This window comes from Phoenix dactylifera, chromosome 12 (genome assembly GCF_051530095.1).
Source record: "Phoenix dactylifera cultivar Ajwa chromosome 12, Ajwa_hap1_PhDact_Kaust_v1.1, whole genome shotgun sequence".
Lineage (NCBI taxonomy): Eukaryota > Viridiplantae > Streptophyta > Magnoliopsida > Arecales > Arecaceae > Phoenix > Phoenix dactylifera.
The window spans coordinates 2,017,953-2,039,524 of NC_143201.1; the positions used below are offsets into that span (position 1 = coordinate 2,017,953).

At 38.3% G+C, this 21,572-nt stretch overlaps 2 protein-coding genes and 1 pseudogene across 9 annotated transcripts; 1 reads left to right on the top strand and 2 right to left on the bottom strand.

Annotated features, from left to right (window-relative positions):
- Positions 1-423: 423 nt before the first annotated feature.
- LOC103715653 (putative xyloglucan endotransglucosylase/hydrolase protein 23 pseudogene) lies at positions 424-828 on the top strand (annotated as a pseudogene).
- Positions 829-2,258: 1,430 nt separating this feature from the next.
- Positions 2,259-3,542, bottom strand: LOC120111846 (xyloglucan endotransglucosylase protein 7-like). The gene is made up of 3 exons (XM_039129858.2): positions 3,176-3,542; positions 2,883-3,076; positions 2,259-2,776 (listed from the first exon to the last, which is right to left on the bottom strand). The coding sequence occupies exons 1-3, from the start codon at positions 3,458-3,460 to the stop codon at positions 2,389-2,391; spliced, it is 867 nt and encodes a 288-aa protein (XP_038985786.2). The 5' UTR covers positions 3,461-3,542; the 3' UTR covers positions 2,259-2,388.
- An 11,249-nt stretch (positions 3,543-14,791) lies between these two features.
- On the bottom strand, positions 14,792-21,535 carry LOC103715634 (uncharacterized). 8 transcript variants are annotated; one of them, XM_008803325.5, is made up of 4 exons: positions 19,669-21,529; positions 16,606-16,664; positions 15,193-15,264; positions 14,792-15,102 (listed from the first exon to the last, which is right to left on the bottom strand). In XM_008803325.5, exon 1 carries the CDS (start codon positions 21,361-21,363, stop codon positions 19,675-19,677), a length of 1,689 nt encoding a protein of 562 aa, XP_008801547.3. In that variant the 5' UTR covers positions 21,364-21,529; the 3' UTR covers positions 14,792-15,102; positions 15,193-15,264; positions 16,606-16,664; positions 19,669-19,674. The 8 variants fall into 8 exon arrangements, with proteins under 8 accessions (XP_008801547.3, XP_008801544.3, XP_026663701.3 ...); XM_008803322.5 differs by lacking the exon at positions 15,193-15,264; XM_026807900.3 differs by lacking the exon at positions 15,193-15,264 and having other exon boundaries at positions 14,792-15,139.
- Positions 21,536-21,572: the final 37 nt, after the last annotated feature.

Below are 21,572 nucleotides of genomic sequence, written 5' to 3' on the forward strand. Positions count from 1 at the left end.
ACCATGGCTACCAATCTCAGAAATACCTATCAGATTGCAATTGCCCGCTAAAATTTAAACAGCAAATAGATGGTCTGAAAAGTGTCGAGCGCTGGTCAACTTCGGGAAGCCACATTGACTACAGCTCAAAAATAGTGAAAAACCTTCCCACAATGAACATTATGATAGGCAATAGCTTAGACCCAGAATCCTCTGCGGTTTACGCCGGTCAACCGCATCTTTAAACTTTGTCAACGCAAACTGCAGACCTGTCTCCAGTCCATTGCCAGCTCCCAGCAGAACCATCTATTTCCCTTCCTGAATCCCACCAGCACATCCATTATCTCATCATCTCTCAGCTACAACAAGGCCAGCAGCCCGAGTTTCTCTTACTCGCTCTCATCACAACTGCCATTCCAACACTCTGTTTTCTCAAAGCATTTGATGGCCATTGCCTCTGCAGGCAACTTCCACCAGGACTTCAAGATCATTTGGGGCGACAGGCGTGCTAAGGTCCGTGACAATGGGCAGAACCTTACCCTCTCCCTTGACAAAGCCTCGGGCTCTGGTTTCCAATCAAAGAATGAGTTTCTCTTCGGAAAGATTGACATGCAGCTCAAGCCTTATTGCCTCCACACAACTTCTCAAGTTTGGGGTTTAATTGGAGTTCAAAGAACTAGCGGCTTAAGCTTTATCTATGCTTGCAGTTGCCTTCACAAGTACCAACTCACGATGAGATTGACTCTTGAGTTCCTTGGGAACCTCAGTGGAGATCCTTGTACGCTCCACACCAATGTTTCACTCAGGGGGAGGGAGGAACAGGGAGACACAAGGACTAGACATTGTTAAACATACGCTCCTACTACCTTGGGTTTAAATACCACCTCTTGTTTGGCACGATGCGGTCCCTTAACCACCAGACCTGGAACCCAAACAAGACAATCAAACATTTTACTGGTTTTACAGAGAGAAGTAGTCTTTTCTTTGACTAATTGAGCCAAATAGTTGGGCAAGGAGTAATTGGAAATGCGCAATTGTTCCTATCTTTATGTTGCCACTAGCCAAGGAACAAAGCTCATTCTTCCCTCAAGGAAAAGGGAAGGAAGCTTATTCTCAGATGAAAACCAAAGTTGACCAGAACCACATTACCAGCTAGAATAAATAAAATGTGATGCCAATACATGGGGCTCAACCACAGGCATGAAGCAAACGTGCGACCATTTCAACAGTATCAAATCAGAATGTCTCTCTAGTTTGCATGTTACAAGCATTCCAGCAAACGGTTTGTAATCACAGTCACGATGAAGGCGGCCGGGCGATGCTGGTGACAGTGATGAAATAGTAACGAGATTGATAAGAATAATGACAAAAGCAATGGAAGGAGTACTTACCTCTAATTTTTATCCTTTCTTTGTTGTTGTTGTTTTTTTTTTTTTTTTTTCTATAATGGATGACTCATATAAGTCTAGTATAAATATATCCAAAAAAAGTAAAAAAAAGTAATGAGTTTCGATTTACCACAAATAAGACCACCTAATCCACAGCTCTATTGGCCTCTTTGTAGACATGCCTAGCGTGAAAGACGTCACAATCTACCATGCCCCAAATATCTCGGAGTAATGGATGCCATCCATCCATTTCATCAGTGCAACTTTGGATCTAGCCAATCACCGTATCCTCTACTTTTATGGTCAGCAGAAACAAGCGACAAATGCTCAGTAAGAAATATACATAGCTGGATTCATATCGAGTCTTGGGCAAAGCGCATACCATTGTTAGCTTTAAAAATACTAATTAATATTAAGATTTATTCTAGAAATTGCTTAGGAGTTACATTTATTCTCTGCCAATTGGTAGAATGGTTATACTTGGATATAGATTCTCTATCCCCAACATAGTTTGTCCATCAACAAAGTTGCATTATAGATTAGATATCTCCTATTCGATGTGATATCATGGTAACTAGAATGTTAAAATACAAAGATAATAATTAACATTACTTCAGAAATACAAATATCCTTATTTAAAAGAAAATATCATTGATCTCTACCACAGCTTGATAGCAATGAACAAGTCACAGGCAATCCCATGGACTCCTACAATCTACCAAGTAATAGATTGGTGTACATATATAAGTAGTTTTTTTTTGTTAGAGTGCTAGGTTTAGACACGTATGTAGGTGACTTGAGATACATAAACCTTTCCTCTTAAATTCAGAAGTGTATCTAGCTCATAGGTGCAGAGCCCGAACTACTCATGATCTTTTTAGTGCTAGATAATAATGATGCAAGAAGATTTATTGCAGAAGTTTTTATGTAGGGTGGCTTTATTATCAATATACATGAGTGAACAGTCCCTAAAGGATCACAACAATCCATTTTTACGTTCAGTGATCACAGTGCAGTCCTCTTAAGTCATGGAGCATTCAGGAGGAAACCCCTGAGGGAATCTCTTCACATCAGTGCAGTAGTTATAAATCATGTAGTTCTCCTGCACCCATCTCAGTCTCTGCAAACTGGCGGAATCAAACTCCTGCCACATCCATGTGTTGTTAGCCGAAGAGCAGGAGGAGGAGGAGGCACCGGAAGCCCACACACATCCCATGGCGTTCAAGTTCCTGAAGGATGCGGTGAAAGGCGCCTTCGACCAGTCGGTCTTCACCAGCCCGCCTCTCGTGGCCCAGTCATCGGCGTTCCACAGGCTCGAGTAGACCTTCATCGCCTGGTTCTTCGGGTACGCCATGCCAGCCGACTCTCTGTTCTTGAACTCTCTAATGGGTGTCCCATCCACATAGAAGCTACCACGATCGAAACCAAACAATGCATCAGAAACCAGAGTGGCATCAAAGAGTAATCGATTAAGAGAACAAAAAAATGCTGTACTGGATTCTTAAGATGACTTACACAACGTGTTTAGGATTCCAGAGGAGGGAGTAGGTGTGGAAGTCCATGGTGGGATCAAACCAGAGGTAGAACTGCATCTCCCTGTTCCCCTTCCCTTGGGTGTACACATTGGTATGGACTACGTAAGGATCTCCACTGAGGTTACCGAGGAACTCGAAGTCGATCTCATCATGTGCCGCCCCCTGCGACGATAGCTATAGCACAAAATAACACTTATTTCAGTCACTAATATTGATCTTAAAGCCAAAGAAAAGAGCACGAAAGAAAGCTTTAGGCCATGGAGGCAGACATACATAGTAGGCAGCGACGGTTCCAGCTGAGTTTCCTGAGACAAGCTTGATTTGCATGTCGATCTTCCCGTACAAATACTCCTTCTTTGATTGGAAGCCTGAACCCGAGGACTTGTCAAGCGACAGGGTCAGCAGCTCGCCATTGTTGAGAATTTTGGCTCGACCGTCACCCCAAGTGATATCAACATCCTGGTAGAAGTTACCAGCGAAGGAGACACTGGCTAAATGGCTAGCTAATGCCAAGAAAAGCAAGAAATTGCCAGCATTAGAACAAAGAGAGGAGGCCATGGCTGAAGCAGAGCAGTGATGTAAGTTTCAAGCTAAGAGACTTGGGAGCAAATGGGCGTATATGACTTGAAACAGAATGCAGTATTATTTGATATATATATAGAGAGAGAAGGGGAGGGGGAAGCTCAAGAAAGGTTCCTTGGAGGAACAGTGTGGTGAGCTGGCACCAGGTGTAAGGACACCATGGGCTTCTGGAACTTTGTTTCCAGAGGCTGCTAGTTCTTGCTGGTGGCAGACCAAGAAGAGATCAATGGGCAAAGATGCGTTTATCTGATGCGCTGGGGACCCCAAACCCAAGCATTGGAGACCCTGAGGTACTGTTATGGGGTAAATTTATCAATACTACAATATTAAAATTCTGAGATAAATAAAAACAATGCAAACATAATTTGTATATAACCACTTACAATGATTCGAATGTTAATTGAACTTGATAACCGAGTCTTGTGTTTAACACAATTTCCTTAAGACAAATTCGTCTCCCTCTCGGTGCTTAAGGTTTGTATAGACGTTTGTCTCCCAAGATAAAACGGTATGAAACCTCTTGAAGATGAAGCACTACAATCTTCAAGCCTTGTTTGAAACTCAATGCTTAGTACTCAATTAGGGGAATGGGCTGGAAGGAATAAAAAAACAAGTGCAGAGAGAGAGAGAGCAAATCAGAAAATCTGTTTGCAACTTCAAAAAATGATCCTGCAGATTTCTAGAGAGATGCAGATTTCTGGAGTGAAGGATAATTATATATTACAACCGAATGGCAGTTATAGGAAGTTAATAAATTCTTTGAACAGACACAACTGTTGACAATTGACGGTTTTAAAAACTGAAATCTGCCACTATATAAACCATTTACTGAAATATGTTCTCCCAATGTAGGATCCATATTTTTCCATCAATAATCCATTACCAATTTGATACTTTGAAGCCAATTATCTAATTCACTACTTAACGAATTTGAGCATGTGAATATATCACATTATTCTACTCAAAGAGTAGAATACGTTTCCTGTTGGACCTGTTCAATTAAACATGTGGGTCCTACATTTAATTTGGCTTAAAAACTTAACTCCCATAATGCTCAATATTCTAACAATCCCCCACATGAATTGGAATTGGCTGAAGAAAACAAATTTCAAATACAGACATAGAGAAAGACATTGAGTACTAGTGAAAGTAACTGCATCGAGATAGGTAGCTTTTGGCCTTGAACCTTCCTTAGTAAAAACTATTGGATTTACTTGGCTAACTAGTGGACGAGATGCCTTGAACTGTTCAGCCGTTCGTGTAAATCAAGACAATAGAAATTACACAGCTTCCTTTCGAACATTGTTATTTCTTACTTTGTGTTCATTTTGGCCCTGAACACCACCTGGTTCTGCAAGTGTTTTAGAGAACTTAGCCTTACTCATTCTCATAGAAGCGGCCCCTTCACACTCACATAGGTGATTTCCATTTAAGAGTATCCTGCCATACTCAACCTGACTTAATCAGGTATATGAAAACCATTAAAAGCATAGCTTACCCTAATAACCTCTACAGGCGCACTAATATCTCAGGAGTGGGTTTTAGTGCTCTTTGTTGTCACACATAATTCGGTTGTCTCTTTGAACCTAGTTCTTGGGATCTCCAGTCAGCTAGGTTGGGTTACCATTATTGTGACTTTCAATTTATAGGCTTTAACCCCATTCCTCTTGATGAGCAATTTACCTGCTCTCTATTTAAACCTTTTGTAAGTGGATCTGCGATATTATCCTTTGACTTCACATAGTCAACAGTGATAATTCCGTTAGAGAGCAATTGTCTAATGGTATTGTGTCTACGACGTATATGTCTAGACTTACCATTATACATATTACTATGTGCCCTTCCAATTGCTGATTGGCTATCACAATGTATGCATATTGCAGGCACCGGTTTTGGCCACATCGGGATATCCTCTAAAAATTGGCGAAGCCATTCTGCTTCTTCTCCAGCTTTATCTAAAGCGATAAACTCAGATTCCATGGTCGATCTAGCTATTAAAGATTGTTTAGAGGATTTCCAAGAAACTGCAGCACCTCCCAAGGTAAAGACATATCCACTTGTGGATTTTGTATCTTTAGAATCAGATATCCAGTTAGCATCACTGTATCCTTCAAGTACAGCTGGATATCTTGTAAAATGCAATCCATAATTCATGGTATATCTTAGATATCTTAAAACCCTGATGATTGCCTTCCAGTGATCATATCCTGGATTACTCGTATATCTACTTAGCTTGCTTACAGCATAAGCTAAATCTGGCCTTGTGCAATTCATCAAATACATTAAACTGCCAATTATACGAGAATATTCAAGTTGAGATATGCCGGTACCAATGTTCTTCATTAAATGAAGATTTACGTCAATAGGTGTTCTAGCCTGACTTTTGTCATCCTTATTAAATTTTTCAAGAATTTTCTTAATGTAATGTGACTGAGATAAAATCAGTCCTTCTGATGTCTTTGAAATCTTGATTCCTAAAATGACATCGGCAACACCCATATCTTTCATATCAAACTTATTCATTAACATTCTCTTTGTAGTTTTAATAATTTCATTATTACTACCGAGAATAAGCATATCATCAACATAAAGGCATACAATGACGTATCCATTATGAGTATTCTTGACATATACACATTTGTCACACTCATTTATTTTAAACTGATTTGACAACATAACACTGTCAAATTTCTCATGCCATTGCTTAGGTGCTTGTTTTAATCCATACAAGGATTTAACAAGTCTACACACCTTTTTCTCTTGTCCAGGTGACACAAACCCTTCTGGTTGTTCCATATAAATTTCTTCATTTAATTCACCATTTAAGAATGCTGTCTTAACATCCATTTGATGTATCTCAAAATTGTGCAATGCTGCAATGGCAATTAGCATACGTATGGATGTTATCCTAGTTACTGGTGAATATGTATCAAAATAGTCTAATCCTTCCATTTGCTTAAAGCCCTTAGCTACAAGCCTGGCTTTATATTTATCAATGGATCCATCTGCTTTCAACTTTTTCTTGAATATCCATTTACAACCAAGTGGTTTACTTCCAGGTGGAAGGTCCACTAGTTCCCATGTATGGTTTTGCAGTATGGATTCAATTTCATTGTTCACAGCTTCTTTCCAAAAAGGAGCTTCAGGAGTAGACATAGCTTCATTGAACGTTCGAGGATCATTTTCTAACATATATGTTAGAAAATCAGGACCAAGAGACTTAGCTATTCTTGCCCGCTTGCTACGCCTAGGTTCATCTTCATTGTTTATAGGACCTTGACCTATATTCTCTTGATGATTACTAGTAGTAGCATTATGAGTTCTTTTTGATGAACTCGAAGCTTCTGCATCATTCTTATAAGAAAAAATATCCTCAAAAAATGATGCATTTCTAGATTCTATAATCGTATTCACATGTATATCAGAAATATCTGATTTATAGACTAGAAATCTATATGCACTACTGTTATGTGCATATCCGATGAAAATGCAATCAACAGTTTTTGGTCCTATCTTAATCCTTTTGGGTTTAGGGACTGCAACTTTAGCTAAGCACCCCCACACTCTTAAGAATTTATAAGAAGGAGCTCTTCCTTTCCATAATTCATAAGGTGTCTTTTCAATTTTCTTATGGGGTAACTTATTAAGAATGTAGTTTGAGGAAAGTAACGCTTCCCCCCACAAGTTCTGGGGTAATCCAGAGCTTATCAACAAAGCATTCATCATTTCTTTTAAGGTTCGATTTTTACGTTCAGCAACACCGTTTGATTGAGGTGAATATGGAGCTGTAGTTTGATGAACAATGCCATGTTCTGAACAAAGCTCATCAAAAGGTATATCATATTCTCCACCTCTATCACTACGTATGACCTTTATCTTTTTGCTAAGTTGATTTTCAACTTCATTCTTATAATGTGTAAACATGTCGATTGCTTCATCTTTACTTCTCAATAAATACACATAACAAAACCGTGTGCAATCATCTATAAAAGTAACAAAGTACTTTTTTCCACCTCTTGTTTGAACAAATTTTAAATCACAAATATCAGTGTAAATTAAATCAAGAGGTTCAAAACTTCTTTCAACAGATTGGAAAGAAGATCTAGTTAACTTTGATTCTACACATATTTGACATTTATGATTAGAATCAATGTTAAACTTAGGCAATAGGTCCATATTAATTAATCTACGAATAGAATTAAAATTAACATGCCCTAGCCTACCATGCCATATGTTTGGGGAGTCAACCATATAAATAGAAGATGATGCTTTATTGTCATTAACAATCTCCTTTCGGAGTACAGTCATTACATTCATCTTAAAGAGCCCATCGCTCATATAACCCTTCCCCACATACACATCATCCTTAGTTAGTACAAACTTGTCAGACACAAAAACCAATTTAAAACCATTCCTACTCAGCAAAGAACCAGAAACCAAATTCTTCCTAATGTCTGGCACATGCAGCACATTATTCAAAGTCAGTTCCTTTCCAGAAGTCATCTTCAGAATCACCTTTCCTTCTCCTTCAATCTTGGAAGTTGAGGAGTTTCCCATGTACAGTTTTTCTCCATGCTCTAGTGGTTTGTATGTTGAGAACATAGACCTATTTGAGCACACATGACGGGTAGCTCCAGTGTCCACCCACCATTCCTTAGGATTCCCTCCTACTAGGTTCACCTCAGAGACAACTGCAGATAAATTGATATCTGAAAACTCATCTGTGGTTTTGTTCATCATATTGACTTGAGTGGATGCTTTCTTGGGTTTTCGGCAATCCTTGGCTTGATGGCCTTTCTTGCCACAATTGAAGCAATTGCCATTGAACTTCTTTTTGTTCCCTTGTTTAGGTCCTTTTTCTTGTCCGAAGAACTTTCGCTTTTTTTCTTTATCTTTGTGTTCTATGACATTGGCCCTGGTCTCAATGGAGTATCCTCCAAGCTTCCTCTCAGAGGCTCTATTGTCTTCCTCTATCCTCAGCCTGACTATCAGGTCTTCCAGGTTCATCTCCTTTCTCTTATGCTTCAGGTAGTTCTTGAAGTCTTTCCACGAAGGTGGTAACTTCTCGATGGTACAAGCCACCTGAAAAGACTCACTTAAACTCATGCCTTCAGACATTATATCATGAAGAATTAATTGAAATTCTTGAACCTGGCTCACAACTGTTTTGGAGTCCACCATTTTATACTCCAGAAAACGTCCGACTATGAATTTCTTCAAGCCGGCATCCTCTGCCTTGTACTTTTTGTCCAAGGACTCCCACAATTCCTTTGCTGTTTTCATTGGACTATAAACATTATACAAAGTGTTGTCCAATCCATTCAGGATATAGTTCTTGCATAGAAAGTCTGACTTATTCCATGCTTCAACAACAGCCTCATCTTCACCATTCTTGCTTGGAGAATCCTCAGAGAGAAACTTAGCCAGATTCAAAGTGGTTAGGTAAAACAACATTTTCTGTTGCCACCTTTTGAAATCAAGCCCACTGAATTTCTCAGGTTTCTCTCCATGAGTCATAGGCATTGCACTAGATGATGCCATTTTTTCAGTCAAATGAATTGTACACAAAATTATAAGAGTAAGAAATTTGTACAGTTCAATGGAAGAAATCTAAATTCACTGTAGATTATTAAAAATAAACTAAATATAATTTATACTGATTAACACAAATCGAACAAGTCCAATACTGTATAAACAATATTGACTTTAACTAAACTAGCTTGATATAGATACACTTAAAGAACTTTGACCAAAAAATAATTAACTATCCTTTCCTGCACTAACTGTATATATACACACACAACATAAATATAGGTTTGACTAATGCATGTGCATTAAAGTGATGAAGACTGATTAACAAGTGTTGGATAAAAAACAATTCAAAGTGTAAAAACACATGTAAGTAGATTAGCAAAACAATTCAGGAATGAGTTTAAAAAATCTGCACAAAATCAATGTGTGTGTCACGTTTCAGTATACCAGGAATGTAAGCAATACTGCAAACAAATTTCAGAAATCAAACTTTGTAAAAGTATATATAAATATAAACCTGCAGAATTATATATACTAAATAATACTACTGCACAAAAAAAAACTGATAATATCAAAACTGTATAGATTTAGTGAAAATAGTTTAACACAGAAACTGTAATGCTACACAGATTATACTAGTGGTCAAATTTAATACTACACAGAACTGAGATACTGTACATAACATTGATAACAGAAATCTGTAAATTATAATTCTGCACAGATTTACAATTCTGTATTGCTGCACAGATGTAAAACTAGGCAGAAATCTGTTTATTAAACTGTACAGAGTCAAAAACTGTGCAGAAATTTGTTTAACAAAAATCTGTAACACAGAATTTTTATAATATGTAGTACTAATAAAACAGAAAGAAAGAGTTTGTCTTAAGATTGTTATGGGGTAAATTTATCAATACTACAATATTAAAATTCTGAGATAAATAAAAACAATGCAAACATAATTTGTATATAACCACTTACAATGATTCGAATGTCAATTGAACTTGATAACCGAGTCTTGTGTTTAACACAATTTCCTTAAGACAAATTCGTCTCCCTCTCGGTGCTTAAGGTTTGTATAGACGTTTGTCTCCCAAGATAAAACGGTATGAAACCTCTTGAAGATGAAGCACTACAATCTTCAAGCCTTGTTTGAAACTCAATGCTTAGTACTCAATTAGGGGAATGGGCCGGAAGGAATAAAAAAACAAGTGCAGAGAGAGAGAGAGCAAATCAGAAAATCTGTTTGCAACTTCAAAAAATGATCCTGCAGATTTCTAGAGAGATGCAGATTTCTGGAGTGAAGGATAATTATATATTACAACCGAATGGCAGTTATAGGAAGTTAATAAATTCTTTGAACAGACACAACTGTTGACAATTGACGGTTTTAAAAACTGAAATCTGCCACTATATAAACCATTTACTGAAATATGTTCTCCCAATGTAGGATCCATATTTTTCCATCAATAATCCATTACCAATTTGATACTTTGAAGCCAATTATCTAATTCACTACTTAACGAATTTGAGCATGTGAATATATCACATTATTCTACTCAAAGAGTAGAATACGTTTCCTGTTGGACCTGTTCAATTAAACATGTGGGTCCTACATTTAATTTGGCTTAAAAACTTAACTCCCATAATGCTCAATATTCTAACAGGTACGGCCATAGCTTTTTATTATTATTATTAGTTGTGATGAGGAGGGAGTCAAAACCATCGGCCCAGAAAACAGAAGTTTATAGAAATTATTTATAAAAAAATTATAAAAAAATAATATAAAAAATAATATTTTTTTACAAAAAATAATGGCTTCAATAAGCTGAATAATCTCCTAACTGATTTGAAGGATCTTTATATATTTAGTGTGCAACTATATAATCTCTATATCTTAATGTGAGTCAGCCTTCTTCTAAAAAGATACGTTAATGTCTCTCAACATGTAGAACCAATGTTGCGAGATTATTCCTAAATTTTTGATGAGGTTCCAACAACTTTTCTGAATACAGATGCTTCCAGTTAAAGAAGGTTGGCAAGATTTTCTATAAAATACAGTAGATAGAACTTAATTTCTTAAGTAAATTCAAATATTTTGCTCTTTTCATATTTTTCAATAGATAGCAGCAATTAACTGATTCACAGCTCTTTTTATTGGTTGCTGGAATTTTCTGTTCCTCTATTTGGTCCATGAATCACTAGTATTGGTAGGCCATTCTTTCAGATATAGTTGTGCTTATCTTAAGCTAATATTAAAAAGAATATGACGTAAGGAGAAACGTGTCGTTTTCCTTCACCAACTCCCCCGTCACCAACTCGAGAGCCCGTGACACCTGCTTGTTCTTTCAGCAATGGATAAGGTAATTAATGGATCATATTACCATATTAGGTGCGATGAGATCTCTATCCAAAACTTGGCACGGCCACTAAGTTGAATGGAGCAGCCACTTATCCAAAATGTGAACCATTAGCCACTAAGTTGAATCATTACTGGGATTTCATGGTTTTCTCATCAAAGCCTTAACCAATCCAATTAGATTAGGCTGGGATGCGATGTTAGAACAATTAAATTTCGGTGCGGTTGATGTGAGAAATCGATTCTTCAGTAACCCATCTTACATAACGGTGCTGTTGTTTATGTTGTAGTTAGATTATATAGTCTCTGGTTCTTGCTTAGAGGCTAACACAAAGCCCTAAGAGTTCAACCAGTCTCACAAATGGTTTAGCTTGGGTTCTAAGATTTTTTTTACAGGAAACTTGGGTTTCAAAATATAGTTTTCTGTATGATTAGATATGGTCTAGATCAACCTAATCCACAATCGATGTAATGAATGATATCCCCATGTCTTTCTTCCACGAGAGGTGCACCTGTCCTTTTAATGCAGTCGATATTGCATCATTTGCACCGAATATATGGTGCTTAACCATATGGAGAGCACTTTGGTTGGCCATGCACCATGCTTGCGTTGTTTGAAGTGGAAATGGCCATATGGTCCCCGGTGACTTGGGGACTTGGACTTCAACCGAGTAGTCTGATGCAACGACTGTCTATGGCTCCATTGCATATGCTCGGGAGAGAAGTTTTGTGTAAATGTATCGCCATGTTATTAAGTATTTTGCTTTAAGTTTTTTTTTTGCCGATCTCGGTCCGCGATGTTGATTTGTCAGCGTATCGATGCAGCCTATGATAGTGTTGACCAGACAGGCAAATTCAGATGTAGTAATTCACCTAAAACTTGAAAAATGATGGCGACGAAAAGCAGGGAAGATTTGTTATTCCTCTAGAAACGTTGGGCAACGCAAATGAGCAAAGCAAAACTTAGCTTGGACCTAAGCTTGACCCAACTTGATTACTACCAAAAATAGTATTTTGAGTCGAACTCAAGTAGCAAAATACTCGATTGGAAAATTCACACTCATAATTGAGTATAAATATTTTTAATATTATTATATTTTGTATTTATAATATATTATTAATTTAATAATTTAAAAATAGTATAATATTATATTTTGTTTTAATCATATTTTTTAATTATGACCAAAAATCGAATTCGAGCTCGAATATGGCTTGACTGATATTAGAGTGGAGTCGAGTCAATCTTGAGTATTGTTTGTTTTTGATTAAATCAAGTTCGAGTTTGGATACTAAGACTCAAGTTAAATTTTGATTCTGAGTATTTTGAATCGAGTCGAGCTAGTGTCTTTAACCATTTAACTCGTCTCGGCTCGATTGCATCCTGGTAACTTCCAAACAGGTTTTATTATTATGATTCCAAGTTAGTGTTGTATTACAATAAAAGATAAAATACGTTTACAATATGTAAATACGTCACAAAGCAGCTCACTTTCCACTGTCCGGATGGTCTAATTGAGATGCCTCCTTATCTAAGGCGTATTTATTTGGTTACAATGGCACCTCATTAATAAAGAAATTCTAGATTAGTTTGGAACCGAGTAATTTTAATATTCTAATGTTGTATGGAATCCGTATCAATCCACCATGCCTTTTAGGCTCGTTTGGTTCGCGGGAAGCATTTTCCCTCCTAATAATATGATTCATGGGAAGAAGATTCCTAGAAAGAGAATGTCTGGAAATGTACTTTTGGCATGTTTGGTTAAATATGGAAAAGTGACAGATTTCCAAAGTACTTATGTTGGATTGACCATCCACTTTCTTGGAAAAGTTATGTGTAATTCCTATTATACTTTTAAAAAAATTAGGTCTTTAATGCCTCTTTAATGCTGAAAGGCCTTTTTGGGAAAAAATAAAGATGAAGTGTTCCCGTCTCATGGGAAAGTAACTTTTTCATGTTTCTCATGGGAAAGACTTTTCCATGAAATGTGGGATCATATTCTCATGGGAATACAACTTTTCTATCTCTCTCATTTGAAAACTCTAACTAAACAAGAGACATCTCATTACTTTTCCGTTAACCACACTTTTTTCTCTTCTTTTCCTACGAACCAAACGAGCCCTTAAATTGAATTGAATATATTGCATTAATATTTTTTTATTTTTTTCCTTAACTTTTCCATAAAATATTAGGTGTTCTACTTGGACTACTCTCCTTGTTAACTTGTGTTTAACATATAAAAGCTTTTTTACCATGATATGGAAACATTAAACCCTATTTTGCCATTAAGCTTTTTGAGAAGGCATGATGAAAATTTTAATCATATCAAACTTATTATTATGATTTCTCTGATGATTGAAGAGGGTGAAACAACGTTATAGTTTTCATGAAGATCACATAGTTAAACACCGTAGATACACCGTGAAGCAAGCAAAAAAGAGCGCGTGATGGGCCCCATTGATGATGCGAGAAGATTCGTACAGTGTTATGATCTGCACCAATCTAATAATATTGGTGTCGAGCATCAGGGAGACGAGGCAAGATTTTCTATAGCTCTGATTTAATCAATAAACATTAGGGCTATCTTAAGAACCTAAAAGAGGCACCTCTTTGTGATTAACGTAGAACGTTAAATTGACCACCCCGTCTAAATGCAAAGAAAATATTGCATCTACATTACATCGTTCAAATTTTCTTTCATTAGAGCTTCTCATCCTTGAAGGAAGAAAATGGACTCTTAACAAGTGGCCAAAGGAGGAGCGCTCGCCATAGAGAATTCCAGGCCCAGAGACCTGCATCGCCTTTCAAGGATGCAGCCTTTTGTGGTCAGCACAGATCAAGGCTGCATAAGAAAAAGTTACCTATACGAGCGGGCGCAGACCGAATCCTGCTCGAAAAAGACTCGGCCTCGATGCTTGCATGGATCTGAGATTCGGAGCTCGACACAAGGTCTGAGTCTAGCCCGCTGATCCGTATTGTTCGCAGACTCTTGGGCGAGGTTGGCCTGTCGCAGACCTGACATGTCTACAGGAAGATGAATAGCACGGCTGATTGATAGCCTTATTCGCGGTCCACCACTCTGGAACTTTCATCTGAAGAGACCATGTGTCAGTGCTTCATCTTCTTTTTTCTGATTATGTTGACCGCACCCATCAAAAATAAGAAAGGGATGCAGCCTTCCATCAAGTCCCGTGACTTTTTATCATACTATTATATCGATGTTCCATCTTATCAGAATGGCCTGAGAGAACCATGCACGGGGTGACCGAGGTGGCTGCATGGAAATCACAATAAGCAAGAGAATCCAACTAGTAATAATAACACTACAAGAATTCAAACCCAGGGCTTCAATTTGAGCAAAATGGCAAGCCTATCCAACTAGAACAGTAGCACTCCAAGAAATCAACATTCAACTGCAGCATGGGAAAACTCTTTCAAGTAATTATATGATAACCAAGCCTTGCAAACCAGGCAGCTTTGCATCAAAATATTTATCATTTGTTTTGTAATTTTTTGATCCAATGCTAAATCCACTAATCACTGTCATGCCAGTTAGAGATCGCCATCCCCTCCAGCTTCATTGTTGCTTATTTCTCCATACAGCCAAAAAATACTGTGTTTCATTCAACATGTGCATAATCCCCGACCATGTGGAGATGGAGATCCGGTACAAGCAGCAAAGATACTGGCCAGAACTGATATCAGAAGCTCGAAGACGCTTGTGAGCTCTTCCTGACATGGTAGATAGGCAACCCTTGCTACATTAATACTTACAAGCAGTAAAGATTGAAGAAGATGAGAACAAATGATCAGCCACTTCACCTTCAAAAGCCAGAACTATATAGTGACAATCTATACTCTCAACGATCAAGTCAGGAATAAAATGTTCTCCAACTGGGGAAGAAAACACAGAAAATGCATAGAACAGAAGCATTTTTTGTTGTCATAATTGACTCCCGAAACATGCATCTAATTGCAGTTACATAATTGTAATTATATATTGAAATAATGGAAGCATTTGAGCACAAGTGACAAGTTACTTAAGTTCCGAAAGAAGATAGTTATTTTCACTCTAGATATGTTTCCCTCTTAGAAGTGAAGAAAGGTCTCTCTCTCTCTCTCTCTCTCTCTCTGCAGCTCAAAGGAAAAAAACTAATATACTGAAGAACAGAACTTGGAAGAGGGTGACAATTGGCATGTGTTGCAATTGTAGAACAACATTCATAAACTCTAAACTAGATTCGCACAATTGATTAATTAAACAAGCAAATTCAAATTCTCAAATAATCTTCACCCTGTCTACAGGAAGAAATATAATGATAAGTTCCCCTGCTCCCTCAGCGGCTTCAGTATGTTCCCCTTCATTATAGCCTACATTCACAATGATCTGCCCTCAGCCACATATTCAGAAATAGCAAGGATTCCAAAAATTCCAACATAATTATCATTTGCTCCTCAGGCTGAAAAAACATGACTTCATTATACACAGTCCAGATTGTCATGAACATTATTGCAATCATCGTTGCTAATGATGCCTGCAAAGTTAGTACATTTAGAATTTATTATCTAGCGGAAGCCACTATTCAAACTCAAAATTATCTTGCTATGTTCGCTACCTGCTCAACTTGGTAAGACCAAGGATTGCACATTTTGATGCTCATCAGACTACACCCTATTGATGAACTCTCCGAACTATCTCTGGCTATAATCTCAATTCTTGTGTTTCTAAAGCACAAATTTATGCTGACACCTGCCTCCCAGTCTGTGATTCTATTCAAGAACTACATATATTTATCTACATTTTGTATATCCTTGCCAGGACTTAAACTAGATGCACATTGTAATGCTTCCAGTTCTTCTGATAGTTTATAGAAGTTTATCCAGAGATCCTATTAGTTGCATGCCAGCGAACAGATCTTCGCTCAGCCACAAACATTGTATCTGTAAAACTACAATTCAGAGTACAAGGAAGGTGTCCCTGAAAACTCGTGGTGGAAAGTAAATCGGGATTGCCTTAAAAAAGAGGAACACATAATGAAGAGTAATTAGGAGCAAGTAAGCAGAAAGCAAATTGCTGGCTTACTCAAAAGCACGGACAAAAATCAATCCAATTTTAAGCTACTGGCTGTGAAATGAAGCAGCTCTTCCACACAGACAGTCAAGAAAGATTTGTTTAGGCTGATTTAAGTCCTAGAATGCCCATGGAAAGTACTGAATGGGAAAAGGTAGAATTACCTCCAACTTCTCTAAAGCTTGAGCAGCACAAGTGGATAACTGAGGTCCGTAATGATAACCTGCCATGACCAAAGAGTTCTCCATGTCACAACATTGAAAAGAAAGAACATTTAGATTGCACTCCCTCTAACAGAATTCCAGAAAAAAGAAGTTACACTATGATCCTCCTACTCCATAACCTATACTAGCAAGGTACAGGTGTAGAAGAACATAAAATACATCTATTTAGTAACAAAGACTAGCACATGCACGGCATCAAGATAACATTGGACATCCAGACAAGTTACTGAATTGTATAGCATTTCAAATCCTCTTGAAGATTAAAAGAGATGTAAAGGAGTATCTTTGTTGCTTACAAGATCTCAAGAATATTAACTTGTTGATACTGACCATTAACACAATTACTTTCTGACTTGGTTAAATCATATAAGATTTGTCAGTTTATGGACAGCTACAGTTACAGATTACAGTAAGATAGGACCCAATAAGGATCTTAAAAGAATATATAATTACATGATCAAAGATATTGGTATTGCCACTCTCCAATCCCACTGGAATTCTCCTACATGCCTTGATGAATGAAGCAATAAAAGGTAATGGTGGGGCATTGCAGTCCAACCTTAACAAATGTGCTAACAAACATTATCTGGAAGCACATTCTATCTATCTTCTACTTGTGTTGCTTTTTCCAACAATACTGGGGACTCATCTTTCTAGATTCCAAAATTTGCAAACATAATATTCTACCCTCTTCTCATTCAACCTTGTTGATATGAAACAGTCCCAGAATTCCTCTCCTTAGCTTATCTTGGGTGTGGATTCCTAAATAGTCTCCCTTGATATCATCTCCATAATTAACTCAACTTTCTACCACATTGATTTTGGTACCATATCAAGTTTCATCATCCAGAGAAGCTTGTCTTAATAAGAAAACCACTATTGCACATAGATAGAATTCATGCAAAACGTAGTAGTCAAACAGTGGACTGAAAGATGACCTGGTTCTGTCATTATTGTTGGCAAGTAGGATTCATGCAAGACGGATAAGTAAAAACTGTGCAACTCTGAAAACCCACAATTATCATTAACTAAACATACGAGGCATACAGAGTCAATCCTAAATAACATATTTACTTGCCAATAGTACGAATTACTATGGTAGCCATTACATGACTCCTGACTCTACCAGGCAATCATTACATTTATGTTTAATATGATCCAGATTATGAAAACTAAATCAGTGAAAACCCATGAAAGAAAAAAATCTTGAAGCTCAAAGCCGCATTCTAAATAAGCAACAGCACAAGAAAAATTAACGGAAACATATTTATGCTTACACGAATTCAGATATGACATTTTACATTCAACATTTGACACTAATGTATTATGAGTTCGTATAAGATGAGCAAGTTGCGTTTGTCTCTTCATAGGTCAAAACTGGCACAAATGAAAACCTCCTTTAAGAATGATCCCAAATATAGATTTAAATCTTACAGAGAGAAAGAGAGTAAAACTTAAAACATTAATTGTCACAGACAGCCAAGACAATGACTTGATAACCTATGCCTCTCAGTCACATAAAGTCTTTAACAATGATGCAATGCCTAATCATGACAGAACAATATTGCTGACTTCATAGAGAACATTATATGCCCAGATGATGAGCTTCCTACAACTGTCAAGTAGTGTCACTAGCAGGATTCCATAGATTTTTCAATTATATTTAATTATAATAATAGGAAATCTCTTGAAAAGATGGAACCTCAACATAATTTAATAAAAGAACTCCACCGTTCATTGGTAATCCTAGTTGGAATTAGCATATGCTGTAACATCATGATCATCATTAAGATAAATTCATTGGTAAAAAACCTGCAACAAGATCATGCTCTCTAGATTGATCATACAGCCACGACTAGACACAGTGAATTATTGGATATACCAAAGATTCTGCATGCACCACATGTTGTTGGCGCAGATCTAATTAGAGGATCTGTATGAGTTTACTAGAGGATTCGTGGAGAAGTCTGTCCTAAATCTGCTACTTTTGTTTGCTTTTTCTACTTCTCCATCATTTTCTTTTTGTGTGGTGGTTTGTTTTTTTGGAAGGGAGGGGAGTTGGTAAACCTTCATATCTTTTAAAATGTTAAAGAAAAGTTGTATGAGATTGATTAGAATTGCTGTTGGGGTAAATCGCAACCCAAAGGAAAAAAATCAGATAAGAGTTTTCTACAAAAAAAAAAAGAAAAATCCTATATGCATAGACAGCCAAAAATTTCTTTCCAATAAGTAGCAAACCACATCTCCGAGGAATAATTAGCATAACGGTTGTATTCCATAGTGTGCAACCATCACAACTGAAAGAACAAGCCTCTTGCATCAGCATGGAGCAGTGCAGGACTTAAACAATGAGTCGCGTGCAATACTCCCCAATTCCAATTGGGTGCATGCACGTAATTTACCAAATCCTAGAAAAGAATGCCATTAAGCATCCGGTAAAAACGAAAAAATGTTCTGCTATCTCTATCTCCCTCTCTCAAATTTATGTTCCCAGTTAACCTTTCTAAGAGTCACCTACATCTCCTTCATATATTCAAATATTACAAAAAAAATAAAAAGTAAAATTATAGATTTAGTTGTCCAAAGGTAATTCTCATAACAGAGACAAAACAGATTAAACTGAAAAAACTATGTTCAAACTCTGCATTTGAAGTTTCCATAAAATATACAAAAAAGCTATCACCTGCTATTAAAAAGAGGTAAAAATATTCATGTCCATCATAACATACAGGGAAATAAAAGCATCAAAATATCCTGCTAATATAGCTAAAATCATCATAACATATTAAGTTTCCATCAAGTCCAAGCAGAAAAGCATTTTAATGGTACAAGATAATGTCACAGTGTATCATGTAACAGATCTTATAACAATTCTAGATATAACATTCGTGCAATGCTTGGAACCAAGTAGAAAATGAACCTGCAAGTTAAACAAACTATAAAGCTAAACTATCAAAGCATCAGAAACAAACACAGTGAAGAAATTATGATGGTTACACTTACACTGATCTATGCAGAAAGCCTTTGTAGCTTCCGGAGGTGCTTGACAGCTGAAGAAACAGTGGAGATCTTCCTGCCCTTCTTGACGGAGTTGGCCTTCACCTTGATCTTTTTAACTGTGGGAGGGGTCTCTTTAATAGGGCCAGGAGGAATACCTTTCTTCAGTGCACTACCTCTCGGGGTAGCAGATGGTGGCAATCTCAAACTCTGGGGAGGCAAAGGACTGTGAGGCTTCCACACCAAGTTGCTCTTCATTGAAAACCGAACCTTCTTAGCACTCTTCTCTCCGCTCTTTCCAGCTATGCTGTCTCCATTAACATCAGTTCCACTAACAGTGGCCTTCCCCTCTGCACTCTTTGCTCTTTTTCTCTTCTTAGGCACGGTATCAGTAACCAGTTTTGCTGGCAGAGCATTCAATCTTTCGCCATCATTTGCCAAGCCAGCTTCAGCAGCAGCTTTCTCGAACTGCTTCTGAAGATTTGAGATTACACATTCATCAAAATTAATCAAGTCATGCGTTTCTGTAGCATCCCCATTAATATTCCCACCATTAGCAAGATCATTAAGCTCACTCAATGGTTTGGCATCATTAATTTCTGTAGTTGAATCCAAAGACTTCTTCTTTTTGGACTTGTTCTTTTTCTGAGTACCATCCAATGCTTTCTTTGTTTTCTTCTTCTCCTTTTTTTTCTTCTTCTTGAGTGGCTGATCGTCTGAAGCCCCATCACCATTTCCCATGTCCGCGTCAACTTGTTCAGAGTTATCTGAGAACATGGGCTCGGGCACCTTCACTGAATTCCCATTTGCCAGATGCTGGACTGAGATATGAACTCCGGATTTCTCTAAATCCTTCTCCAATTTGAGAAAACCTTCATGCAAACCAAACAGGACTTTCCTATTGCCCTGAAGTGTCTCAGAAGCCGAAGCAGAGTCGAAGAACCTCTTCGAAAAGCTCAACACCAAAGGAATTTTTCCAAATTTCTCGGCGTCACTGCCAGACTCCACTTGATTTCCAGCCTTCTCAACATCCAATAGCTTCACACCGTTCTGGAGCAAGCGCTCGAAAACATTCACCTTGATCTTGTTCGCCAAGACCTTATCAGTAGACTTCTCCAGCACAGAGAGGAAGGGCTTCAGCAGCACGTCTAGGGTTTCCACCGCGAGCGGGAGGAACTCCTTAATCTCATCCAAGAAGATCTCGGCGAAGTGGTAGCTGACGCCCTGGGCCGGGTATTTATCGGCAGCAAGAAGCGATTTTTCCGACAGAATCCCTATCAGGCGGGCGGAAAGATCGAGATCCCAAGCGTTCTTCCTGAGGAGAAGGAAGAGGTGGCGGAGGAGCCGCCGGATCAAGAGGTAGAACTTATCGAGGCGGAGAAAGTCGATGCCGGCCCACTCGCGGCGGACGGTGAGGATGAAGGCCTCGAAGTAGCGGGCGGCGAGGGGTGCGGCAAGGGCCTCGAGGAGATAGGCGAGGCGGTTGGTGAGGTCGATCTGGACGGGGAGCTTGTCGGAGTGCCAGACGCAGTAGAAGAGGCCCTTCCAGATCTTGAGGAGGTCGCCATCGGAGACGGCGGCGTCGAGCTGCTGGGGGAGCCAACTGGTGAGAGCGCGGACGGCCCGGTCGCGGGTGGACTTGTTGCACGATGCAAGGCGCTTCGCGATGGCCGTGCCGGAGAGGGGTGCCTCCATGACCATGGCAGCGGCCGGAGGGAGGAACACCAGACCGAAGCAGCGGCGGAGATCGAAGAGGCAAAAGGGGAAGAAGTTTAAAACCCTGTCCTTCTGATCGAAACCCTAGCCTGAGGAAAGAGCGGATTTAGCGCGGTCAACTTACCGCTTCAGGGAATGCCGGAATGGGAGCAATTCCAACGGGATTAGCCTGGACGGGGGTAAATAGGGAATAG